The 20,257-nt window shown below is 60.7% G+C and overlaps 3 protein-coding genes across 7 annotated transcripts; 2 read left to right on the top strand and 1 right to left on the bottom strand.

Annotated features, from left to right (window-relative positions):
• Nucleotides 1–34: 34 nt before the first annotated feature.
• Nucleotides 35–6,898, top strand: PRDX6 (peroxiredoxin 6). Its single transcript, XM_040566012.1, has 5 exons — nt 35–209; nt 363–519; nt 4,115–4,261; nt 4,819–4,965; nt 6,229–6,898. Exons 1-5 carry the CDS (start codon nt 118–120, stop codon nt 6,358–6,360), a joined length of 675 nt encoding a protein of 224 aa, XP_040421946.1. The 5' UTR covers nt 35–117; the 3' UTR covers nt 6,361–6,898.
• A 1,225-nt stretch (nt 6,899–8,123) lies between these two features.
• FAM78B (family with sequence similarity 78 member B) lies at nt 8,124–15,733 on the bottom strand. Of its 4 annotated transcripts, XR_005822206.1 has the most exons (4): nt 15,381–15,733; nt 12,161–12,302; nt 11,146–11,521; nt 10,887–11,026 (listed from the first exon to the last, which is right to left on the bottom strand). XR_005822206.1 is itself a non-coding variant. In XM_040566008.1 (3 exons), the coding sequence occupies exons 1-3, from the start codon at nt 15,641–15,643 to the stop codon at nt 8,241–8,243; spliced, it is 630 nt and encodes a 209-aa protein (XP_040421942.1). In that variant the 5' UTR covers nt 15,644–15,733; the 3' UTR covers nt 8,124–8,240. The 4 variants fall into 4 exon arrangements, 3 of the variants coding, with proteins under 3 accessions (XP_040421942.1, XP_040421939.1, XP_040421941.1); XM_040566008.1 differs by lacking the exons at nt 10,887–11,026; nt 11,146–11,521 and adding an exon at nt 8,124–8,465; XM_040566007.1 differs by having other exon boundaries at nt 11,005–11,521.
• Nucleotides 15,734–15,954: 221 nt separating this feature from the next.
• Nucleotides 15,955–19,925, top strand: PLPP6 (phospholipid phosphatase 6). 2 transcript variants are annotated; one of them, XM_040566011.1, is made up of 3 exons: nt 15,955–16,227; nt 16,746–17,179; nt 19,077–19,925. In XM_040566011.1, the coding sequence occupies exons 2-3, from the start codon at nt 16,786–16,788 to the stop codon at nt 19,445–19,447; spliced, it is 765 nt and encodes a 254-aa protein (XP_040421945.1). In that variant the 5' UTR covers nt 15,955–16,227; nt 16,746–16,785; the 3' UTR covers nt 19,448–19,925. The 2 variants fall into 2 exon arrangements, with proteins under 2 accessions (XP_040421945.1, XP_040421944.1); XM_040566010.1 differs by having other exon boundaries at nt 15,956–16,227; nt 16,259–17,179.
• The last annotated feature ends 332 nt before the right edge of the window (nt 19,926–20,257 follow it).

Raw genomic sequence — 20,257 nt, 5'->3', positions numbered from 1 at the left:
GCGGGGGCGAGGCCGCGCCCCCTGCGCGCAGGCCCCGCCCCCCGCGGAGAGGCCCCGCCCCGCGGAGCCGATCGCGGCCGAAGCGCTTCGGGCCGGGCCGGTGCCGGAGCCGCCGCCATGCCGGGGCTGCTGCTGGGCGACGAGGCGCCCGACTTCGAGGCGGACACGACGCAGGGCCGCATCCGCTTCCACGACTTCCTGGGAGACTCGTGAGCGCCGGGCCGGGCCGGGGGGGCACGGGCCGGGCCGGGCCGGGGCGGGGGGCCGGACCCCGGCAGCGGGATCCCGCGTGGGTGTATTCGCCTGAGCGCGGCCGGCGCGCCGTCACGCCGAGCCCTCACGTCCCCGCGCTCTCCCGGCAGGTGGGGCGTCCTCTTCTCCCACCCGCGGGACTTCACGCCCGTCTGCACCACGGAGCTGGGCCGGGCGGCCAGGCTGGCCCCCGAGTTCAGCAAGCGCAACGTGAAGATGATCGCGCTCTCCATCGACAGCGTGCCCGACCACCTCGCCTGGAGCAAGGTACGCCGCGCCCCCGGGTGAACGGAGGGCCCACGCGGGGCCCGGAAGCCGCCGTCGGGTAGCGTGGGGGTGCCCAAAGCCCAGGGAGGGCGGTTTGTGCAGAGACCCTCAGCGCTTGTGCGGTGGAACAGGAAAGGAGGCGCCCGAAGCCAGCATCGGTCTTCAAAGGGTGCAGTCCGTGCCCAGGCAGGGGGAAGAGAACAGGAGACAAAAGGGCGCGTTAAACATAAATCGGCAAGTAAGAGCGTGTAAGACCGAAAACCATCCTTAGGAACCATAAAAAACGTGGCACAGAAATAAATAGCTTGCTGAAGGAGCAGGAAAGCTACCGATGAAAAACCCTAATCGCAGCGTTGTGGGGCTAGGCAGCGTGGCTCCAGGTGAGAGGGGTGTAAAATGAGCTTTGGGAAAGATACGGCCAGGGCACAGCAATCCCCGGGTGAGGTACCTGCCTCTCTTTACTCTGGAATCGGGAATGTGCTCACAGGTTTTCCGGGAGTGAGACACGCATGCAAATCAGGAACGATAAAGGTGAGAATTTGCACAGTCCAGCGTTATTTAACGACTGAGCGGCTTCAGAAGTTGCCTAATTGCGTTATTGCTTAAACCGACCTCTGTACCTGGGTGGTGCACGGCCCGTGTCCCACCGAGCCTCAGGAGGGCCTGGGGACAAACAGCATACAAATCTCACAGCGGTAACTGGGGTCTCTGCGCTGGTCAAACTGGCTGAAACCACCAGTCAGATCGCATTAAACACAACAGAAAGTTTGGGTTGTGGTTCGTAAGGCAGCCTTGTGTCCTGGTTTGTTAGAGCCCTTTGAAGAACTGTAGGGGTATTGCTGACTCCCACAAAGCCCCTGAATTTCCAGGAAGCTTTCAAATGAAATCAGCTGTGAAAGGGAAGGCTCACTTCTGCAGGGAGATGGGAGGAAGCACTGAATTGTGTCAAGGGAGGGAAGCAGGGAGCTTCCTAGAGGGTCTGCAGGGACGTGTGGTGCTCAGCATAGTCAGATAACCTGCAGGAGGTGAACAACGAGCTGCTTTTGCTGATGGTCCAGAATGATTCAGCATGACGTCAGGTAAAACCAGGAAAAGTTGCAGAGCAGCTTCAGGGCGCCGGTGGGAAGTAGAATAGCACGTTTGGAAAAACAGCCAGAAAACCACAGAGAAAGTCAGAGGGCAGCAGTCCAAGCTGCAGGGAGATTTCTGCCAGGCTGGGAGAGGCCTCAGAGACGGCGGTGTGGAAATGTCTCCTCAGCACCTGTGAAAACCTGTGAATGTCCTCCAGAGCAAAAGATCAAATCAGTGAGGACAAATCCAGAGCAGACTGGAGTCTTTCGTGCAGCCTGCGTTTGGAATTGCCCATCTCACAGACTACGGGAGAACAAGAGAAGATGCAGAGGGGGAGCAAAGCTGCCTGAAGGTGGGGCAGGTTTTGTTCAGTGCCGAGCAACTGGGTCCCTTCTGTGTGGGAACAGGAGGAGGCATCAGGTTGCGACCCACAGAGCTGAACTGGGAAGGCAGCTGGTAAGATCAGATGCTGTGCTGTAGATGTTCTCCTGCCCAGCCATGGAGCTTGGATGGAGATAGCACGCCTTGGTGGCAGGCGCCTCTGAACAAAAGTGGTCTGTAGGAAATGCTAGACTGAGATCTAGAAACTGCAGTTTCCGTCGCTAGGTCTTAGGAGTCTCGGGAACAAGCAAAACTTCGGGCGGTTAGATCTCTCTGTGCAACATTCCTCCACATTCCTGTGCTTTCTCTCTGGATGAAGCTCGTTTCATCTGGAGCACGGTCCACGAGGAAGCAAATGGGCAGGAAAAATGGCTGAATTTTGCGAGAAACAACAAAGGAGCTTCTGCTGCCTTTGGTGCCAAATTTCAGTGGGCAGACAGGGCCTGGAAAGTTGATAAACTGGGCGGGACAGCTGACCTGGCAGCAAAGAGCAGGGCTGTGAACCAGAGCGTAGCCATAGCTGTCGTGTCACTTTGCCCAGCTCTGCTTACCCAGCCAAAGATGTCACGGCTCTTCTTAGCCACCCCTAGCCAAGACCCAGGGGCTTGCTCAAGGTCTCATAACGAGCCTGGACCTCAGCCGGAGATGAGTCCTGCTCTCCTGTCTCCCCAGTCTGTGCACTGCTTCTCCAACACCTGGCTGAAGGGACGAGCTGCTTCAGCAGGATTAAAGATGGTATCTGCCTCAGCAGCACCAGGTCTATGGCATGCGGAGAGGTGGTTGGCTCCTGAGTGGTTGCTGCAGGGCTGTCAGAGGAGGTTTCAGGCCCCTCTTTGATTGCTGCTGCCTTAGCCTCGGTTAGTTGGGTGAATAAATCGCTCTGATGATGTCTGGTTTCAGCTTGGACTCTGGAAAGAAAAATAGTTTGTAGGGAAGTGAGTAAGTTGTGTGTTGTATTGCAAAACAGGGTGGGGTTTATGAAGCCGTTTTGTATGGAGATTTCCTGCAGCATGAAGTTACGTGCGTTTTAGAATGAGTTATAGTCCGTAAGATTTGCATACGGCTTCTCAGCTCTCTTCATCCCCGCTCTGGAGAGGGGGGTGCATGAGTGTCACTGCCCAGCTTCCCTCTACAGCCTCCTGCAGCTCCGCAGGACATTCAGAGGCGGGCTGGCCTCTTGGCTCTGCTTTAACAAGGCAGCTCTGCAGGAGAACAGAACTGACTCCCTCTCAGAGCAGGCCAGCACGCAGCCCAGCAGAGACGAACAGCCCCTTTTTGCAGTGCACCGCTGACTCACCAAGGCCTCGGGGTGCAAGCAAACGGAGAGAAACGCTTCAAAGGAAACATCCTGCCACGGGTGCACCACTTGACCTGCTTGCAGCATCCTGAGCAGCCAGGGCAGGGTTGCAGCCCCTTACATCACCACCATCCAGCCTAGGGGTGCTAGCACAGGGCCTGCCTGCTCTCACAGCATGCTCTGAGCAGCAGCGGGCATTGCCTGGGGCAGCATTTCCAACTCTGCCCTCCCCATGTTCTCCCTGAGAGGGACCCAGCCTGCCCCACCATGCTCAAAGCCCAGGAAGACAGAAACTTGTATGTTCACAGCGGATCCTGCAAAGCAGCGGCATGCGGGAGGCGCCTGTCAGTGCTGGAGTCTGGTTTGTTCCCCTGCAGCATAAAGAGGACGGAAGGAACAGGCAGCTCTGTTCTGGGGCAGAAACCTTGGAATAAATTTGCTTTCATGCTGGCAGCTGCTCTGCTCGTGCTGCCTTGAGCAGGCTTTTCCCAGCCCTGCTGTGGCTCGGCACAACTCGTACGGCTGGTACTGCAAACTACAGAGATAACGCGAATGTTTTGGCCAAATCCAGATCCGATTCAGAGATGGTCAACATACAGTTCCTGCGTGAAGCAGATAAAGCTAGGAGTAGCACAGGGAGCAGCCTCACAAACTGTGGTCACAAGGGAGAGCATCCGTGGGAGGTGATGGTTTTCCCCGGGGTGAAAAAAAAAAACCTGTTCCTTAAGAACAGTTAAAAAAAAAAAAAAAAAAAACTGTTCCTTAAAGAACACGGTTTGGTTCAGCCTCTGTCCCCCACGGTGGATAGAGGGGAGCACGAGCATTTCGGTGGTTTTATCCCTGCAGGACATCAACGCCTACAACGGGGAACAACCTGAGGAGACGCTCCCCTTCCCCATCATTGCTGATAAGAACCGGGAGCTCGCTGTCAAGCTGGGCATGCTGGACCCCGATGAGCGGGACAAGGACGGCATGCCCCTGACTGCTCGCGTGGTGAGTGCCCGGCCCGGGAGCCTTCTGTGCCTGGCAGCCCCCGGCTGCGGGGCACCGAGGTGGGGGCAGCTTACCTGCGTGGATGTGACCACCTCGGGAGCTAGGCTGACTTCCCGGGGCTAGATGCACGAGTTGTGCTGCAGGAAGAAGCTGGCGCAGCCCCGGCCTGCTGGCAACGGCTCCATCTTGCTGCTGGCACCAGCTCATCCTCGTGCCTCTCCGGACGGAGAGGGAATATTAAGTCCTCGATCTGTTGGACTTTCCCTTTCCCCTCTATGTTTGTGTTGAAAGGCCAGGGGGAAGAATTTTCAAGTGGCAAAACAAGGCAGCGTTAGAAATAGGAGCTCCCAGAGCAAACGCTGTGTTCCACATGCCTGGGAGTCAGTGTTTGCTCTAGGAGATAGCCACCGCTACTTTCCAAGCACCTGCAATCACACAGGACACAAATTTCCCAAGATAGGAGGAGGAGGAGGGCCGAACAGATGCATTAGGATAAACACCTTCTGCCTGGCCCCTGACGGTGCCCCAGGAACCTGACTCTGCCTCCCTGTGCTCAGGTGTTCGTGTTCGGCCCGGATAAGAAGCTGAAACTCTCCATCCTGTACCCAGCCACCACCGGGAGAAACTTTGATGAGATCCTGAGGGTGGTGGACTCTCTGCAGCTGACAGCTTACAAGAAGGTCGCTACCCCTGTGGACTGGAAGGTGAGGAGGGGAGCAGAGCTCAGCCAGGCCTTGCCCGGGCAGGGGATGTAGAGGTGCACTGAAACATCTGCCTGCTCCTCTTGGGGGTCACCAGAGGGAAAGCGGGTGAGGTGCCGTGATACGAGTTGGATCCTAGCACAAGCCCCGGGGGCGTTGCTGTCTGGCATCACGCAGGGATCTCCCTTCCCTCCCTTCAGCCCTAGGTACCAGCACGTACAGGACCGGGCCTTTCTAGCTATCAGCATGGGAGCTCTGGGCCAGGGCAGGTGCCACAATTGCTGACTGGTAAGGGAGAATGTTACCAGAGCCAGCAGAGCAGTAGGTGTGAGCACCTAGTAGTGTGAGTACCTAGCAGTAGGTGGGGGCACCCTTCCTGCCTGGCTCGCTGCTCTGCTCCCTTCGAACCAGGAAGGGCCGGTGCGGGCACGGCCCCGCTTCGCCCAGCACTTACACAACCGCGTCCTAGCCCCGTGGAAAATAGCCAGCTTCGTTGTCGCTTACTTGCTGCCATCCCCGTGCAGCAGCATTATTTCAAATTCCCCACATATTTGGGGCAGGCAATATAAAGCAAGAAGAAAGTGCAGCCTGGCTGCTTTCGCTAGCCAGCGTTTCCCTGGCCCAGCAGAGCTGCCCAGCTCTTGGGGCTGTCCTGCTGCTGGCTTTCAGAGCCGTCACCAAACAGTGGTGACAATGGAGCCAGAGGGGACGCTCCCGCTGAGACAGTGTCCCCTAAAAGCAGAAGTCTAAGATCAGTAATTCCACGTGCAGTGTAAGCAGCAGGTGGAGGCAGCCTCGCTCTGAAGACCTGCCTCCTGCAGCGTGAGTTAACCAGTTTGGGGGGCAGCTCATCCCCCCACACACACCTCGCAGGGAGGCACAGCTCTCCGTGGGGCTTGGCACACCAAGGGGGAGGCAGCGCTGCCCGCGCAGGGGCACCTGAGCACTGGAGGAGCAGACCCAAGCAGGCTGTGCTCCCTCAGGCGGCGCAGAGATGTAGTACTGCCCAAATTCCTCTCCTGTTACTCCCCGTTCCCGCAGGGAAGGGTTGGGCCGTGGGATCCCGTTGGATCAGACGGTGCAGCTCTCCCTTTCCACGCCACCCAGGCTTCCTGGCATCTCTCCCAGGCACCTTTGCTCCCGTGCAGAGCTGCAGGGCACGTGCCTGGGGCCGAGCGTTCGGGGGGAGGCAGTGCCACCCATCGCCACCTGCATCCGAGCCCGCCAGCACCCCTGCTGCTCTCACGGTTCCCATTTGCTCCCCAGCCCGGCGACAGCGTCATGGTTGTGCCCACCTTACCTGACGAGGAGGCCAAGAAGCTGTTCCCTAAAGGAGTCTTCACGAAGGACCTGCCGTCAGGCAAGAAGTACCTGCGTTACACCCCGCAGCCCGAGTGAGCGGCCCTGGACGCAGCAGGCAGTGCTGCCCGTGCCCAGACCCGGCCTCCCCAGCACCGTGTGACACTCACTGACAGCTCACCCCCATACTAAACCAACCCACATCCCTTTTGTCCCCCCCACGCCCCCTCAAACTAAAACCCCGGGTGTTTTCTTGCCTTGAATCAGCCCTGCAAGGAGGAGGTTAGCAGACTGGTGGCAGCTCCGCGGCTCGCGCTGTGCTGTCTCCTGTTGAGCACCATCTGAGCTTCTCCTGGCAGCCCAGTGAGAAGGACGGTGGCAGCAGCCAGGCCCCGAGGCGTGTCCTGCTGGGCTCGTGTCTCCCATCAGGTAGCTGAGGGTGCTCCAAATTGCTGTGTGCCCCTAGGAGCAGCCGTCACTAACCCGTTAACAACTTCATTTGGTCCCCTCCGTAGGGGAGGAGCTGCAGAGCAAAATCTCTCACTTACTGCTTTCTCATCTCTTGCTGAAAGTTGACCGATTATTTTCAGCTTTTATGGAAGAGGGACTAGAGGAAATAAAGCGGTCTTCAGTACTACGTGCAGCGTCCCTGGTCTGCTTTTGTTGGTGTTCACCCCCATAGCGTTGGTGCTTCATCCGTGGCACCCTGAATGATTTTGCTTGCTATGGCTTTGCAGCTGGGGGGTGCGCCCACGCTCCCGGCTGGTGGCAGCACCACGGGTTGCCTTGTGACTGCCCTATAAATCGGGCACTTGGGGAAATGGCAGCGGGTTACGGGGCAGGCGTGCTGTCCCTGCTTCAAGGAGCCTCAGCGGGGGAAGGAGGGAGATGGCTGCTTGGGGAGCGTCAGCCTGGACCGGGAGGTAGCTCCCCAGGGCACGATACAATCCCTGCAAACTCCTCCCTGCTCCTAAACCTCAGGGATTTCTCACCTCGATCAGACGCTTACCTCAAAGCCGTGGGCCTGCGAAGTCGGAAGGAGCGTGATTTGCTTTCCGGGCACGTTCCAGCCCTGCTGCACCAGGGACCAACGCTTCGTGCAGGCCCAAACTTGTCGAGTGATGAGCGGTGTTTTAACAGAAGGCTAGGGAAGAATCCCACCGGTTGAACAGGACACGGGCTGCCTGCCAGCGTCTCCCAGTGCCCAGCGCAGTCAGCAGCACTTGTCACAGTGCCCACGCAGCCGGCGCCCAGTGGCTGTCCTCCAGCACCTCATCACACAGGCCACGCCACCCCACTGAGGACATCCTTGCCCAGAGGCAGCTGCCTTTCAGGCTGAGAACTCCCCCTCTCATTGCCAAAATAAAATTTTACATTAATGCCTAATTGCTGTCAGGGACAATACATGGAATATTTGTATTTTTTTCCAAATGTTTCAGTTGCTCCTTCTCCCCTCCCTCCCCCCAGCTGTGGAACTTTTAAGTTACCCTGCTTTATAAAATTCTCCATTATCCCCATTTATTATTTTTACGAAAAGACAGTGGGGAAAAATAACACCACCTGGTGTCCGGGTGGAATCTTGTCCCCCCCAGCCTCGTTCTGCAAGAAGTGGGAGGGGGATCTGCAATCCCAAAGGGGAAACATCCTTTCTCTGGGCATTTTCTCAGCCTTACCAAGCTTGACAACTTCCCAAGGTACCCACAAGCTACGAGAGCTCCTGGGTTTCTTGCAGGAGCGTGGCACGCGGCTCTCCCCTTGATCTGATTGCCTAAGGGACAGAGGCAGCATCCCTCTGCTCCTCGAGAGCTCGCCAGCCCGAGGCAGCCAGACTTACTGAAGCAGACAGAACACTTGGGTTCCAGTACAGATCGAACGTTTTTCTTTTAATCCCAGAGAAGTGAAATGCAACGTTTGTTCGAGTTTGCGATAACATCCAAAGACAGAAGTCCAAGCCCCCTACTCGGTAAAGTCATTTGTGTTTAAGGCACTCTGCAAAACCAGCTTTCGTCTCCTCTTCCTTCCGATTTTCCCCACACGGCAGCAGAATACCTGATTTTCTCTTTTCTCCGTAGTGACACCCGCACGTCCTTGCTCTTATCACCATCTCCGGAAATTGGCAACATCAAACACAGCGCGAGCCGAACAGAAAGACACCGGGAGGCCGGGCCGATAAATAGAGACGGGCACGGGAGGGAGCGCAGCGCCTGGGGGGGCACAAGGGGGCTTCTGCAGGAGGAGGACAGGCACGGGATGTCCTCCCCGCAGGCATTTGTGTCATCCCCCTTCCTTTTCCCCAGTTCTCCCTCCCTCCCAAAAGGGGACAGGATGGGAGCAGGTGCCCGCGAGCAACCCTCCCTATCGGCGCTCCCGAAATCCACGAGGGGGGGTGTGGGGGGACCCAGCCACCCTTGCTGACCCCCCCCCGCCGAGTTCCAGCCGTCAATAAATACAAATCAATAAATAAATCTCAAATAAATAAATAAATACAAATACAGAAATAAATAAGCGAACCGAGCACACCGGCGGGCGGGCGCCGGGGAGGAGAGGGGCGGCAGCGCCGGCTTCGGCTTGGCCCGCCTGCCCCGCAGGCGTTGCCTTGCACCACGAAGCCGTGCCCTGAAGCCAGAGGGACGGACGGACGCTTCCCGCAGCGCCCGAGTGGCGTGGGGGCACGGCCCCGAAAACGCCACGGGATGGAGGAGAAGGGGCACCTCGGGTCCCTCCCTGAGATAACGAGGCGCCGGCTACGAGCAGGGAAGGAGGGAGGAGGCGGCCCACGGGTGGTTGTGGCGCTGAGCACAGGAGGCCGGGTGCTCCCCGGGGATCTGGGGATGCTCCCGTGGAGCCAGCACCGGGGATCCCACTCGGGGCCCTCATAAATATGGCTCGGGGCGGCCGAGAAATGGGCTGATCCCGGGCTCAAACGTGCAGGCTTCCAGACCAGACCCGTACAGGGACCACCCCGAGGAGCCACAGCCGTTCCCCTGCCTCCTTCCTTCCCTTCAGCTTCGTGCCGCCCCTCACCGCACCGCTTCACCAGGCTCAACCCCAGCCCCAGGGGGGCAGCCACGGCCGCTGGGAGCAGCATCCCCACAGCAGCACCCCCCCGGTCCCGGCACCGCTGCCGTGACCATCGCCTCTGGGGGAAAAACCCCAGCACAGCACCATTCGATCCGGCTGCCACGCTGGGGAGGGGTTTCGCAAGAGCTTTCAGGATCACTTCTATCCCAGTGGGTCAAAAATACACATTGGTCTTATTTCGCACTGAAAGGTATTTTCCCTCCGCCTCCTCCCTCAAAGTTTAACACAAATTGGACCCAAAGTTTCCAACAGCTTGCCAGGCACACTTTTGATAAACGAAACGTCAGCGATGGCTAAAACTGCCTTTGATTGTGCATCGGGATAAAAACACCGGCCGAATGTCACAAAAACAGGGTGCCCTCCAGTGCTGACCATCTCCCCGCAGGGGTTCTGCTCAGGACAGCAAAGCAAACCGGAGCTCAGAGCCTGCCTTCCCTTCACGCTCTCCTCACAGAAGGATTCACCCAGCCCTCACTAACCCGAAATGCGCCGGTTCCCAGTCCACCAAACCCCTCCGCCTGCGCCAGGCCGAGCGGGAGGAGCGGGGCCGCAGCCCACAGCACTTGAAAGTGTTCCTCGAGGTGTCAGCACGCAGCGCTCCCAGAAGAGAAATAAAGAACCGAATCCGTAGCAAACGCTACCGAGGATAATAAATAGCCTGGGGATTTCACAGGGATTTTTGGTCTAAGACGCCTGGGGAGTCCCTTTGCCTGCGGGGACCGGCCCCCAGCTGCCCGGGGTGCACGTCCCACCCTGGAAACGCACAAGCTGAGGCTGAAGCTTTGCAGAGACTCGCGCGTGCTCCTGGGAGCGATGCCCCGGGAAGGCGCCGCCCCGAGGCGGGTGCACACCGGGCAGCCAGGTGCGAGGAAGCGCTCCTGATGCCGCGAGAAACTCTGCACGAAAGCAGCGAAGGAGACGACCCTTCCCCAGCCCTCCCAGCAGCGGGACGGCCGCTGGGAGCTCCGAGCGGGAACACCCCACGTCCCCGCAGCAGCAAAACCTCCGGCACGCGAAGGCAGGGGCGCGAGCCAGAGGGACGGCAGGGCTCGTGCCGGGGCGGCGAAGGGAGCGGGGAAAGCAGCAAAAGCCACATTCGTCCGCCCAGGCCCCTCGGGGAACGCAGGGCACCTGAAGCTGTCCCTGGGCAGGGGCAGAGCCGTCGTGGCTCCCGCCTCTGCTGCATCCAGGAGGGTGCAACCACCAGGGCACAGCAGAAAGAGAGGAAATGTTGCTCCCCTGCTGAAACAAGCAGGGAATTGCACGTCCAGCCCGCAGCACCAGCATCTCCTCGCCGACCAGAACGATGCCAGCGATCCAGGCAGCGAGGAAAGGGCAGGGGGCGAGGAGAAAGGCAAGTAAAAAGAAACCCCTTATCTGCCAGACGCCTGCAGCAGCACGAGGCGGCACGCTCTCCTCCTCCCCGTGCACGCCCATGGGCTGTGCGGCTCCACGGGTGGCTATGGCTGAGGCTCCCCACACAAGCAGGCGTCTGCAGGGAGATGAACAAGCGCCCAACTTCTTGCTACGGGCTCCCGTCTGCAGTGGAAGCACCCGAATCCTGGAGTACCTCCAAGCTTTTTTGGCGACCACGCAAACGCCGTCAGTAACTGCCTGCTCTCCCTCGCCTGGGTAAACAGGCACCGCTCGCGGTTTCTCTTCTGGCTGAGAATAATTTTTGCTTCTGCAAAAAATTAAAAAAAAAAAAAAAAGAAAAAAAAGAAAAGGGCTGGCGGGTGTGGGGAGGGGGAGGTTGAGGAACTGCAAAGATTTAGTGCACCTTAAAACTAAAGGACATCTAACCTGCCCTTAGGTCTCACTCCAAGATGGGAATGAACTACGCCACCTCCTACGTTCACGACTACTCCAAACACACCGAGATGCATGCAAAACGTCCCGCTGCGGAGAGCCCCTCTCGGGCAGAGACGCCCCCTGTCACTGGGCTCCGGCCGGGCGCCAGCTCCCGCACTGCTCCCAGGCCCTTCCAAGTCCCAGCGAGCGTGACAACGGGCTGATTATCGATCCAAAATGCATAGGTAGAGACACCGAGGGGAAGGGCGACTGCACAAAGCCCCCCGCCCCGACCGGCAGGCATGGTCTCCTCTTCTACGGCTAACGGGGTGGAAAGCAGCATTCGCCACAGGCACGGTTTGATGGCGCTCTCGCTCCTCACGTCTCCCTGCAAGGAAGCAGGAGGTGGTCAGCTAAGCCAGCCTCTTTTCCAGCCGCGAGCCCCAGGAGCGCTCAAATCCACCTCCTGGGGAATCCACCAGCTCGGCAACCCCTCTGGGCGGCCGGGCCAGGCTCGCGCTCTCTTTCCAGCTAAGGAGAAGCCGTGTTTCCAAGCGCAGCTACAAAGGCAGGTGAACCCAGGAGGTCTGCTTTGGCTCAGGAACCCCGTGCGTTCGCACACGCCGGCACACGCCCCGGTGCTGCGCTACTTGGGAGGTATCACGACTATAGGCTGGCCTCGCTTGGGTCTCCACATGAGGACTTGGGCATCGTTGGCGTTGGGTTTCACTAGTGCGTTTGGTGGGATGGGCTCCATCCTGCTCAGGATCCGGGGCTGCTCCTGCTGAGTCCTTCCCACCAGCCGTGCCCGCTGCCCCAGGAGCTGCATGGGATCAACCTCAATGTCCACTCGCATCCTCCACTTTATAGTCTGCAAGATGATCTTCTCCTTGGTGGTGGTGTTCATGGCCACCAGCCACGTGGTAAAGCTCTGGTCCCTTTTAATCCTGGTCAGCAACGGCACGTTGCTGTTGCTCACGGGGACAGCCCACGTCACACTGGGGTAGAAATTGTCATTCATGCTCACCGAGAACCTGGAGATCTTGTTCGTGGGGCCGACCAGGGTCACCGTTTCCGTGGTGTTTCCGTACCAGGGGTAGCTCACCCCATCAGAATCGCTGATGGCTTTTACTCTTCCTTCTCGCAAGTCGGGCAGCTCCCAGCTCGACCTAGGGAACGGAGGGAGAAAGGGCAGGTTATCGCAGAAACGGCAGCGACAGCGCCCGGGCAGCGACAGCAAGGGAGGGACTGAGGCAAGCCGCTGTGTGCCAGCACTTCCAGGGTAAAGCACGTGCTTTGGACCAGGGGGAGACAGCACAGATAAAGGGATAACGATTCAGTCCGAAATCCCACGGAAAAAGCCATTTCTCCTGCAGCCACCAGAGGCTTTGTACCCAGCCAGAGCCACGCACCAGAGCCTGTCTCTGGCATCAGCCACCAGATCCTCCCCCCGGCAGCGCTGACTCAAGAGCAGAGCTTGGGAACCATCTTCCCACCTGCAGGAAGCCACCGAGGACCTCATTCAAGAACAAATTTGTCTTCAGCTCCTTCGCTGAGTCAGTCAGGGCCAGCAGAAGCCTCCGCTCTGCCAGCACAATAGCATTTTAATTAACCTGCAATCTAACCAAACGGGCCAAAACTCATTTCTGAGCCTTTTGCAGGTCACTCTCTCCTTATTCAGCTCTTGATCTAAAAAAAGAAAGAAAAAAAAACCTTGCTGTGTGTCAGCTGCAGCGCAGCCACGGCCGCACACGCCGAGCCTGGAGCAGCTCCCCCCAGCCCGCAGCTCCGTCTGCAATTTTTACACCCCTAAATATAGGCGTTTGCTAAGACACATGTGCAGTAATTAAATATCACAATTATGCCTGCTGCTGGTGTGATGAAATCCCCGCCATGCTGCTGGGGTTGTGGGTGGGGGGGGGAAATTCCAGCCAGAATTTTGGCTGCGGACCACACGAACACCACCACCAGGCGGGTGCGGCAAGGCAGAGGATCACCACGTGGCAGCTACGAGCTGGGAGCGGGGACAGCGGCCACCCGGCTCCAGCGAGCCCTAGCCCAGCTCCCAGGTGTCTTTCCTGAAGTCCTGAGAATGCGAAAACACTCTTTGGATGCCGAACCCACACTTTAAATTTAAAGCCACTGCCCCGCACACCCAGAGCGAGAGGTGGTTAAGGATCACCTGTGCAGCGTTGTGCTGGGTCTCTGTCTCGAGGCAGGTCAGGCTTGCAGCATGCCAGTATCTTTACCCAGAAAAACTGGCAACGTCACTGCTGGGTATCACAGAAAGGAGAATAAACAGAAAAACCTTTAACTTCTCAGACACATCGCTCTGGCTGAAGCCTCCTGCTGAGTCAGAGCTCAGCTCCACACAGGTCTGGGCTCCGAAGCCACCAGCAAGGGGACATCTGGCTTCTGTCCTCCCTGAGAAGCGACAACCTGCACTCGCCCCCACAGCCCCAGCACCCCACTGTGGTGCAAAATGACCCTGCCCGCTCCGAAAGCGTGAGGACGGGGTCATCCCCCGCATTCCCTGCCCAAGCCCAGCTCCAGGCAGCTCGACCCCACACCGGCCATAGGGCCATGCAGAGGGCAGCCCCTCTGCCGCCCCCGGGTCCCAGCCCTGTGCCCTTGGGGAAGAGCAGGAGGCCGGAGGAAACTGATCGGGCACCTTGCTGCAGCCTCTGGCACCCAGGAGAAATCCGAGCGGGGCTCTGCTTTCAGGAAGGGCAGCCAGGGCAGGGCAGGCTCAGCAGCTCGAGGCAAAGGCAGGACCGGCGCCGGCTGCTCCCGCTCCCCAGGCAGATCGGGGCCGGGGGAGCTGCTCCAGCCCCAGCTGGCGCTCCTGACAGCACCGGCAGGGACAGGACCGCAGGCGAAGGCACGCCAGCGCCGTGTCTCCCTGCCAGGAAGCCCGGGCAGCCCGGAGCCGCGCGAGGTGCCACCTACTTCCAGGGAGAGGATTGCCAGGGCAGCCTCCATCTGCTCCCGCTCCCTTGCAAGCTGCCTCCGGCGGGGACTGCGCGAGGGCTGAGGAGAGGAGGAGCTCTGCCAGTGCTGGGAAGGGGGATGCCCAGAGAGCCCAGCCCCTGTGGGGCCACACGGGCTCGACAGGGCTTTCTGCGAGCACCCCACACGCTGCCACGCAGAGCCCCCCCGCCTGCCTGAGAGAAATCAGGGCTCTGCAGCTCCCGGGCAGGAACCGGGAGAAATGAGGCCGATGGGACGGGCTGAGGACAGGCCTGGCTGCGAGCGTGGCACCGCCCGGCAGCCTCCTGTGGGGACGGAGCCCCTGGTTCAACCACCTCCTGCCTGCAGCCCCCGCACCGAGGCGGCCCAGCGCCAGGGCAGAGCGGGTGCCCTGGTGGCAGACTGGGCGCAGACTTGCTCCTCGGTGTCCTCCCGAGCCACCTGCGTGGAGCCTTCAAGCGACTTCCCTCAAACCTCTCCCAGCCGGGCTGCAACAAGGAACGCAAGGCGATGGCGTCGAGGGAGGACAGCGGGGAACCGCGCTGGGGCCTCCGTCCCCTCGTGGAACTGCCCTGGGGCCTCCGTCACCTCATGAAAGTGCACTGGGGCCTCTGTCCCCTCACGGAATTGCGCTGGGGCCTCTGCCCCATCGTGTAACGGCACCGGGGTCCCTGACCCCTCACAGAACCACACCGGGGGCCCATCCCCTCACAGGACTGCTGTGGGGTCTCTGATGCCTTACGGAGCGGCGCTGGGGCCTCCATCCCCCTCATGTAATGGCATCAGGGCCTCCGTCCCCATCATGTAACGGCACCTGGACCCCATCACCTCACAGAACCACACCGGGGTTTCTGGCCCCTCACGGAATGGCACCAGGGCCTCTGTCCCCACCACGTACGGGCACTACTGCCTTCATCCCCCTCATGTAACGCTATCAGGGCCTTCGCCCCCATCACGTAACTGCGCTGGGGCCCCATCACCTCACAGGACCGCTGCGGGGTCTCTGACCCCTTACGGAATGGCACCGGAGCCTCCGTCCCCCTCACGGAACCGCGCTGGCGCCTGCGTCCCCTCACGCAGCCACGCCAGGGCCTCCATCCCCCCCAGGTAACGCCGCCGGTGCCTCCGTCCCCACCGCGCAACGCCACCAGACCCGCCCGCCCCTCACGGCCCCCCACCAGCCCCTCCCCACGACACCCAGGCGCCCTGACCGACCCCCGCGCGCCTCCCCACGCCCCGGCACCCCCAGCACCCCCCCGGCAGCACCCCCAGCTCACACGCCGAGGTCGCTGTAGGTGTTGTAGAACTCCATGTGGTTGCAGGCCTGGATCCAGCCCACCACCCAGGTGTGGCGCCGGGCGATGGGCGGCATGAGGACGCGGGCGGAGGCGCGGAAGTAGGGCGTGCGGTAGCGCAGCACCACGGGCGAGCTCTCCTCGATGGCGGTGGCGGCCGGCTCGATGGTGGCGGACACGTCGGACACCACGATCTGCTCCCGCCGCACCCGCGCCTTGCACGCCACGCTCTGCAGGCAGCCCATGGCCGCCCCCGCCGCCGCCGCCGCCTCCCCGCCGCCGCCGCCGCCGCCGCCGCGCTCACCCGCCGCCGCGCTGCGGGGCCGAGCGGCAGCCCCGGCCGGCCCCCCCCCGCCCCGCCATCGCCGCCCGCCGCCGAGCACCGGCGCCCGCACCGGCGCCGGCAGGGCGAAGGCGCCGCCGCCGCCGCCTTTGCGGCCCTCGCCGGCCACCGTCCGCCGGCCCCGCCGCTAGGGGGAGGCGGCGGCGTCGCCGAGCGCGGTCGCCGCGGTAACCGGGGGCGGCACGTGGGGCAGGGAGCGGAAGCGGCGCTGCGCGGGACGGGGCCGGCGCCGGGGGGACCCGGAGAGCACCGAGGGGCACCGGGGGGACCCGGAGAGATGCTCGAGGGATACCGGAGGCACTGAGGGGATACCGGGAGCTTACCGGCGGGCACCGAGGGGTACCGGAAGGATACCGGAGGGCACCGGAGTGGTACCGGGAGGTTACCGGAGGGCACCGGGGGAGTACAGGGGGCACCGGGGAGATACTCGGGGGACACCGGAAGGCACCGGGAAGGTACCGGGTGACTACAGGGGGCACCGGAGAGGTACCGGGAGGGTACAAGGGGCACCGGAGAGGTACTCGGGGGATACTGGGGGCACTGAGAGGGTACCGGAAGGTTACTGGGAGGTTACCGGAGGGCACCGAGGGGTACCGAAGGGGTACAGGGGGCACCGTAGGGGTACCGGGAGGCACCGGGGAGATACGTGGGGGATACTGGAGGGCACCGGGTGACCACAGGGGGCACCGGAGAGATACTGGGAGGGTACAAGGGGCACCGGAGAGGTACTTGGGGGATACCGGGAGGCACTGAGGGGATACCGGGAGGTTACCAGAGGGCACCGAGTGGTACCGGGGGAGTACAGGGGGTACCGGGAGGCACCGGGGAGATACTTGGGGGATACCAGAGGGCACAGGGGGACAGCGGGGAGGTACCTGGGGGGCACCAGAGGGGTACCGGGGGTGGCTGGGCCTGTGAGGTGACAGCAGGAGGCAGCCCGGCAGTGGGTGACCTGCTTTGGCCTCTCCAGGCCTGGTCCCATCCCGGTCCTGTCCCACCGCCAGGCCCGGTGCCACCACCCGGTCCCGTCCCCGTCCCGGCGCCATGCCCAGCCCTCGCAGCAGCCGCGAGCGACGCGCCGGCCGCCCGGAGTTCGTGTCCCTGCTGAGCCAGCGCGGCCCCGCAGCCCCGGACAGCCCGTCCCGCCGCCGCGAGTCTGGGGGCTCCGCGCCCCCGCCGCTGCCCGAGGAGGACTGCATGAGGCTGAACCCGTCCTTCGTGGGCATCGCCCTCAGCTCCCTGCTCGCCGTCGACCTCTGGGCCTCCAAGCGCCTGGGAGTCTGCGCCGGGGAGGCCTCGGCCTGGGGCAGCGCCCGCCCGCTGCTGAAGGTGGTTGAGGTGTCGGGGCACGGCATCCCCTGGCTGCTGGGCACCTTCTACGGGCTCTGCCAGAGCGACAGCTCGGCCGCCAGGGAGGTGCTGCTCAACCTGCTCTTCGGTGAGGCCGGGAGGGGGCCGCTGCGGCGGGAGGATGGGGCCCGAGGGATGGGGAAGAGCTGAGGAAAGCCGGCTGTCACAGCCCTGGGGGAGCCGTCTGGTTCCCAGCAGCTGGCACGTCCGCCCAGAGCTGCAGCACACGGATGGCTGCTCCAGCTTCCAAACGCGGTGCCCATGCGGTATCTGGATGGCTGCTCCGGCTTCCAAACCTCTGTGTCCCTGTGGCACCTGCGTGGCTGCTCCGCTTTCCAAACGCTGTGCCCGTGTGGGACCCGGATTCCAGTTTCCAAACCTCTGTGCCCATGGGCTCGCTGCAGGCACTGATCTGTAAAACCCAATGTGGAAACTTCATCCAGAGCATGCATTTTAATCACACGTGGTGCTGTACTTTTTCCCCCCAGCATCCTGTCCTAGTAGGTATATGTAAATTCGTTTTTGCTCGCTTTGAAACAGCGGTAGCGCCAGAACAACAGACCTTTCTGGATTCCCAGTTCTTACACTTTTAAGTTGCAAAATGATAGGTGTCTCACATTAATTATGTGACTCTCAGTTTGTTTGGTGGGAAGTGTATGCTTTTGTGCATCTCTTCCATTTAGCAGTGCATGGTTAAATTACAGCATCACAGGAGAGCTGGTGGGAAGGGACCTGGTGGCTTCTGACCTCCTTCCATAGAATGGTTTGGGTTGGAAGGGACCTCAAAGCCCACCCAGTTCCACCCCCTGCCATGGGCAGGGACACCTCCCACCAGCCCAGGCTGCCCCCAGCCCCATCCAGCCTGGCCCTGGGCACCTCCAGGGATGGGGCAGCTCCTCTGGGCAGCCTGTTCAGTGCCTCACCTCCCTCCCAGTGAAGAATTTATTCCAAATATCTAATCTAAATTTACCCTTTTTTAGTATAAAACCATTACCCCAGGAGCAGGCCTGTTCTGGCACCAGGGCTGTGTCCAGCTGGAGTCACCCACCTCGGTGCTTTTTTGCAGCACCCACGTGGGGAACGAGCTTTCCTTGGTGCCCGAGCTGAATCTCCCAAACCACGTTTTAAAAGAAGTGATTGAACTAGGTTTACTTCTAAGAAAAAAAAAATTTGTTCTTAAATGATTAACCAGAGGGAGTGAACTGAAGTGACCAAAGGAAGGACTTTGTGCCCAGGCACAGGCCATAGGACAGAAATCAGTCCCTCGGGCAAGATTTCCTTGGAAGAAGCAGCCCTGGCTGCCAGCACCAAGAGCCGGGCTGAGATAGCGAAGGCACTGCCTGGTGCGAGCAGCTGCTCTTGCCAAGTACTGACGGAGCATTTCTCACAGACACTTCACCTCTGACTCCTGCCACAGCAGCCTTTAGACTCCTGGGAACAAGCCGTTGTTATTTAATTCGCCCTTTACTCAGCTCTTAAAAGTGGGGTGATTAACTTGTACACAGGTGCCCCCAGCAGCAGGGAGAAGCCAGACGTGGAGCTGCAAGCCCCCAGACCCGCTGGGGGCACGGGGACCCCGCTCACACCAAGGCACAGCTGAGGTGGATTGATCATTCACCTGGGTCAAAACAGTGCGTGCAGAGCCACGCTGAGTCAGCAGAGGCAGGCAGGGAATATTAACCCCTGCGTGGCTTTCAAAACAAGGGAGGATTTGAGCCCCGAGCTGCGAATGCCAGATTTTACACGAATAAATGCCGTGCAGCTATGCACAGCAGAGTGCTGACGGAGGTGTGCTCGGGCAGAAGCCCGGAGGAGCACCGTGCTCTCCCTGCCTGGGCATCGCAGCCCTGGCAAAGACTGCCTTCTCTTGGCAGGCTTTGGTAGCTCCGCGTTTTCTTAGTTCACGGCTTGGCTTCTGTTTTTGTCTCGTTTCCCGTGGGAAAAATAAACCTCCTTTCTCGCTCACTCGCTGTTCCTCCTCCTAGCCTTGCTGCTGGATCTCGTGCTGGTGGCCGTGGTGAAAGGGATCGTCCGGCGGCCGCGGCCCACGCACAACAAGATGGACATGTTCGTCACCGTCTCGGTGGACAAGTACTCCTTCCCGTCGGGCCACGCCACCAGAGCCGCCCTGGTGTGCCGCTTCGTGCTGCACCACCTGGTGCTCGCCGTCCCGCTGCGGGTCCTCGTGGTGCTCTGGGCCCTCATCGTCGGCGTCTCGAGGGTGATGCTGGGCAGGCACAACGTGACGGACGTGCTCTTCGGCTTGCTCCTGGGCTACGCGCTGTACAGCGTGGTGGAGTACTGCTGGCTCTCCCCGCTCAACGCGCCTGCCCTCTTTGCTCTCTGGACCCACTGACCGCTGCGGCCTTCCCGGAGGAGGAGGCTTACACCCCGTTCTCCACGCGCACACAGAGAGGGGCACCGGGACTTGAACTCATATTTGTCCAGCCAAAATTTCACACGAGCAGTGCCGCAGGCTCCCGGGCCTGCAGTTAGACACTCGGCGCTGTCTCGCCCTCCTGTCGGGCTGCCAGGCACCGACCGCTCTCCAGGGACAAAGCAGAGCCTGGGGAGGGGTCAGCGCGCCCGCCTGGCGGCTCGCTGCTGATACTGTGAATCAGCGTGCCCTCGCCGGGCACCTGCTGCGTTAGCTCAATGGTGGATGTAATAGCTGGGGCTTTGCAGAGGTTTCTCTGCAATCGCCCGTGTTATCTGTGCGCTGTAAATACACTGATTGCGTCGCTGCTGCGAGCACGCCCTGTGCTCCACGGTACCTGAGCAGAGAGGACGCGCTGAGGCCTGTCCTCAGGTTTATAAAGAGCTCTGCCTCCTAAGCAGTGCGTCTCTTTCCTATCGCTCCTGGCTTAAGCACTGCACCAAGGCCAGACCTCAGCCAACAAGGACACAGGCATCTGGCTCCCAGTACTGCAGGGAAGGGAAGGGGGCAGCCAGGGGCTCGGGCCATCGATACCATCTCCAGGGGATGGGGAAGCAGCTCCCAGCAGCAATCTGCTCATAACGCCACTGTGCAGAGCTTTACAGCTCTTTTTCCTCCCTCCACAGGATTTTCAGTCACCCAAGGGCAACAACACAGAGCTGTACTAACTGCCGCAGCTCCCCTGAACTGCCACCCTTCGTCCTGGCAACCTTTTCTTCCAGTTTTTCT

The sequence above is a fragment of the Cygnus olor genome, chromosome 8 (genome assembly GCF_009769625.2).
Source record: "Cygnus olor isolate bCygOlo1 chromosome 8, bCygOlo1.pri.v2, whole genome shotgun sequence".
Lineage (NCBI taxonomy): Eukaryota > Metazoa > Chordata > Aves > Anseriformes > Anatidae > Cygnus > Cygnus olor.
The sequence above is the reverse complement of the archived record's forward strand: the minus strand, read 5'-3'. Positions and strand labels throughout refer to the sequence as shown.

Coding starts and splice junctions, on each gene's coding strand:
- PRDX6 (XM_040566012.1), top strand. CDS start 118: ATGCCGGGGCTGCTGCTGGGCGACGAGGCGCCCGACTTCGAGGCGGAC. Junction 4,262..4,818: donor TGCCCCTGACTGCTCGCGTG/GTGAGTGCCCGG, acceptor CCCTGTGCTCAG/GTGTTCGTGTTCGGCCCGGA. Junction 4,966..6,228: donor CTACCCCTGTGGACTGGAAG/GTGAGGAGGGGA, acceptor TTTGCTCCCCAG/CCCGGCGACAGCGTCATGGT.
- FAM78B (XM_040566005.1), bottom strand. CDS start 15,643: ATGGGCTGCCTGCAGAGCGTGGCGTGCAAGGCGCGGGTGCGGCGGGAG. Junction 12,303..15,380: donor ACCTACAGCGACCTCGGCGT/GTGAGCTGGGGG, acceptor TCCGTTCCCTAG/GTCGAGCTGGGAGCTGCCCG.
- PLPP6 (XM_040566011.1), top strand. CDS start 16,786: ATGCCCAGCCCTCGCAGCAGCCGCGAGCGACGCGCCGGCCGCCCGGAG. Junction 17,180..19,076: donor GCTGCTCAACCTGCTCTTCG/GTGAGGCCGGGA, acceptor TCCTCCTCCTAG/CCTTGCTGCTGGATCTCGTG.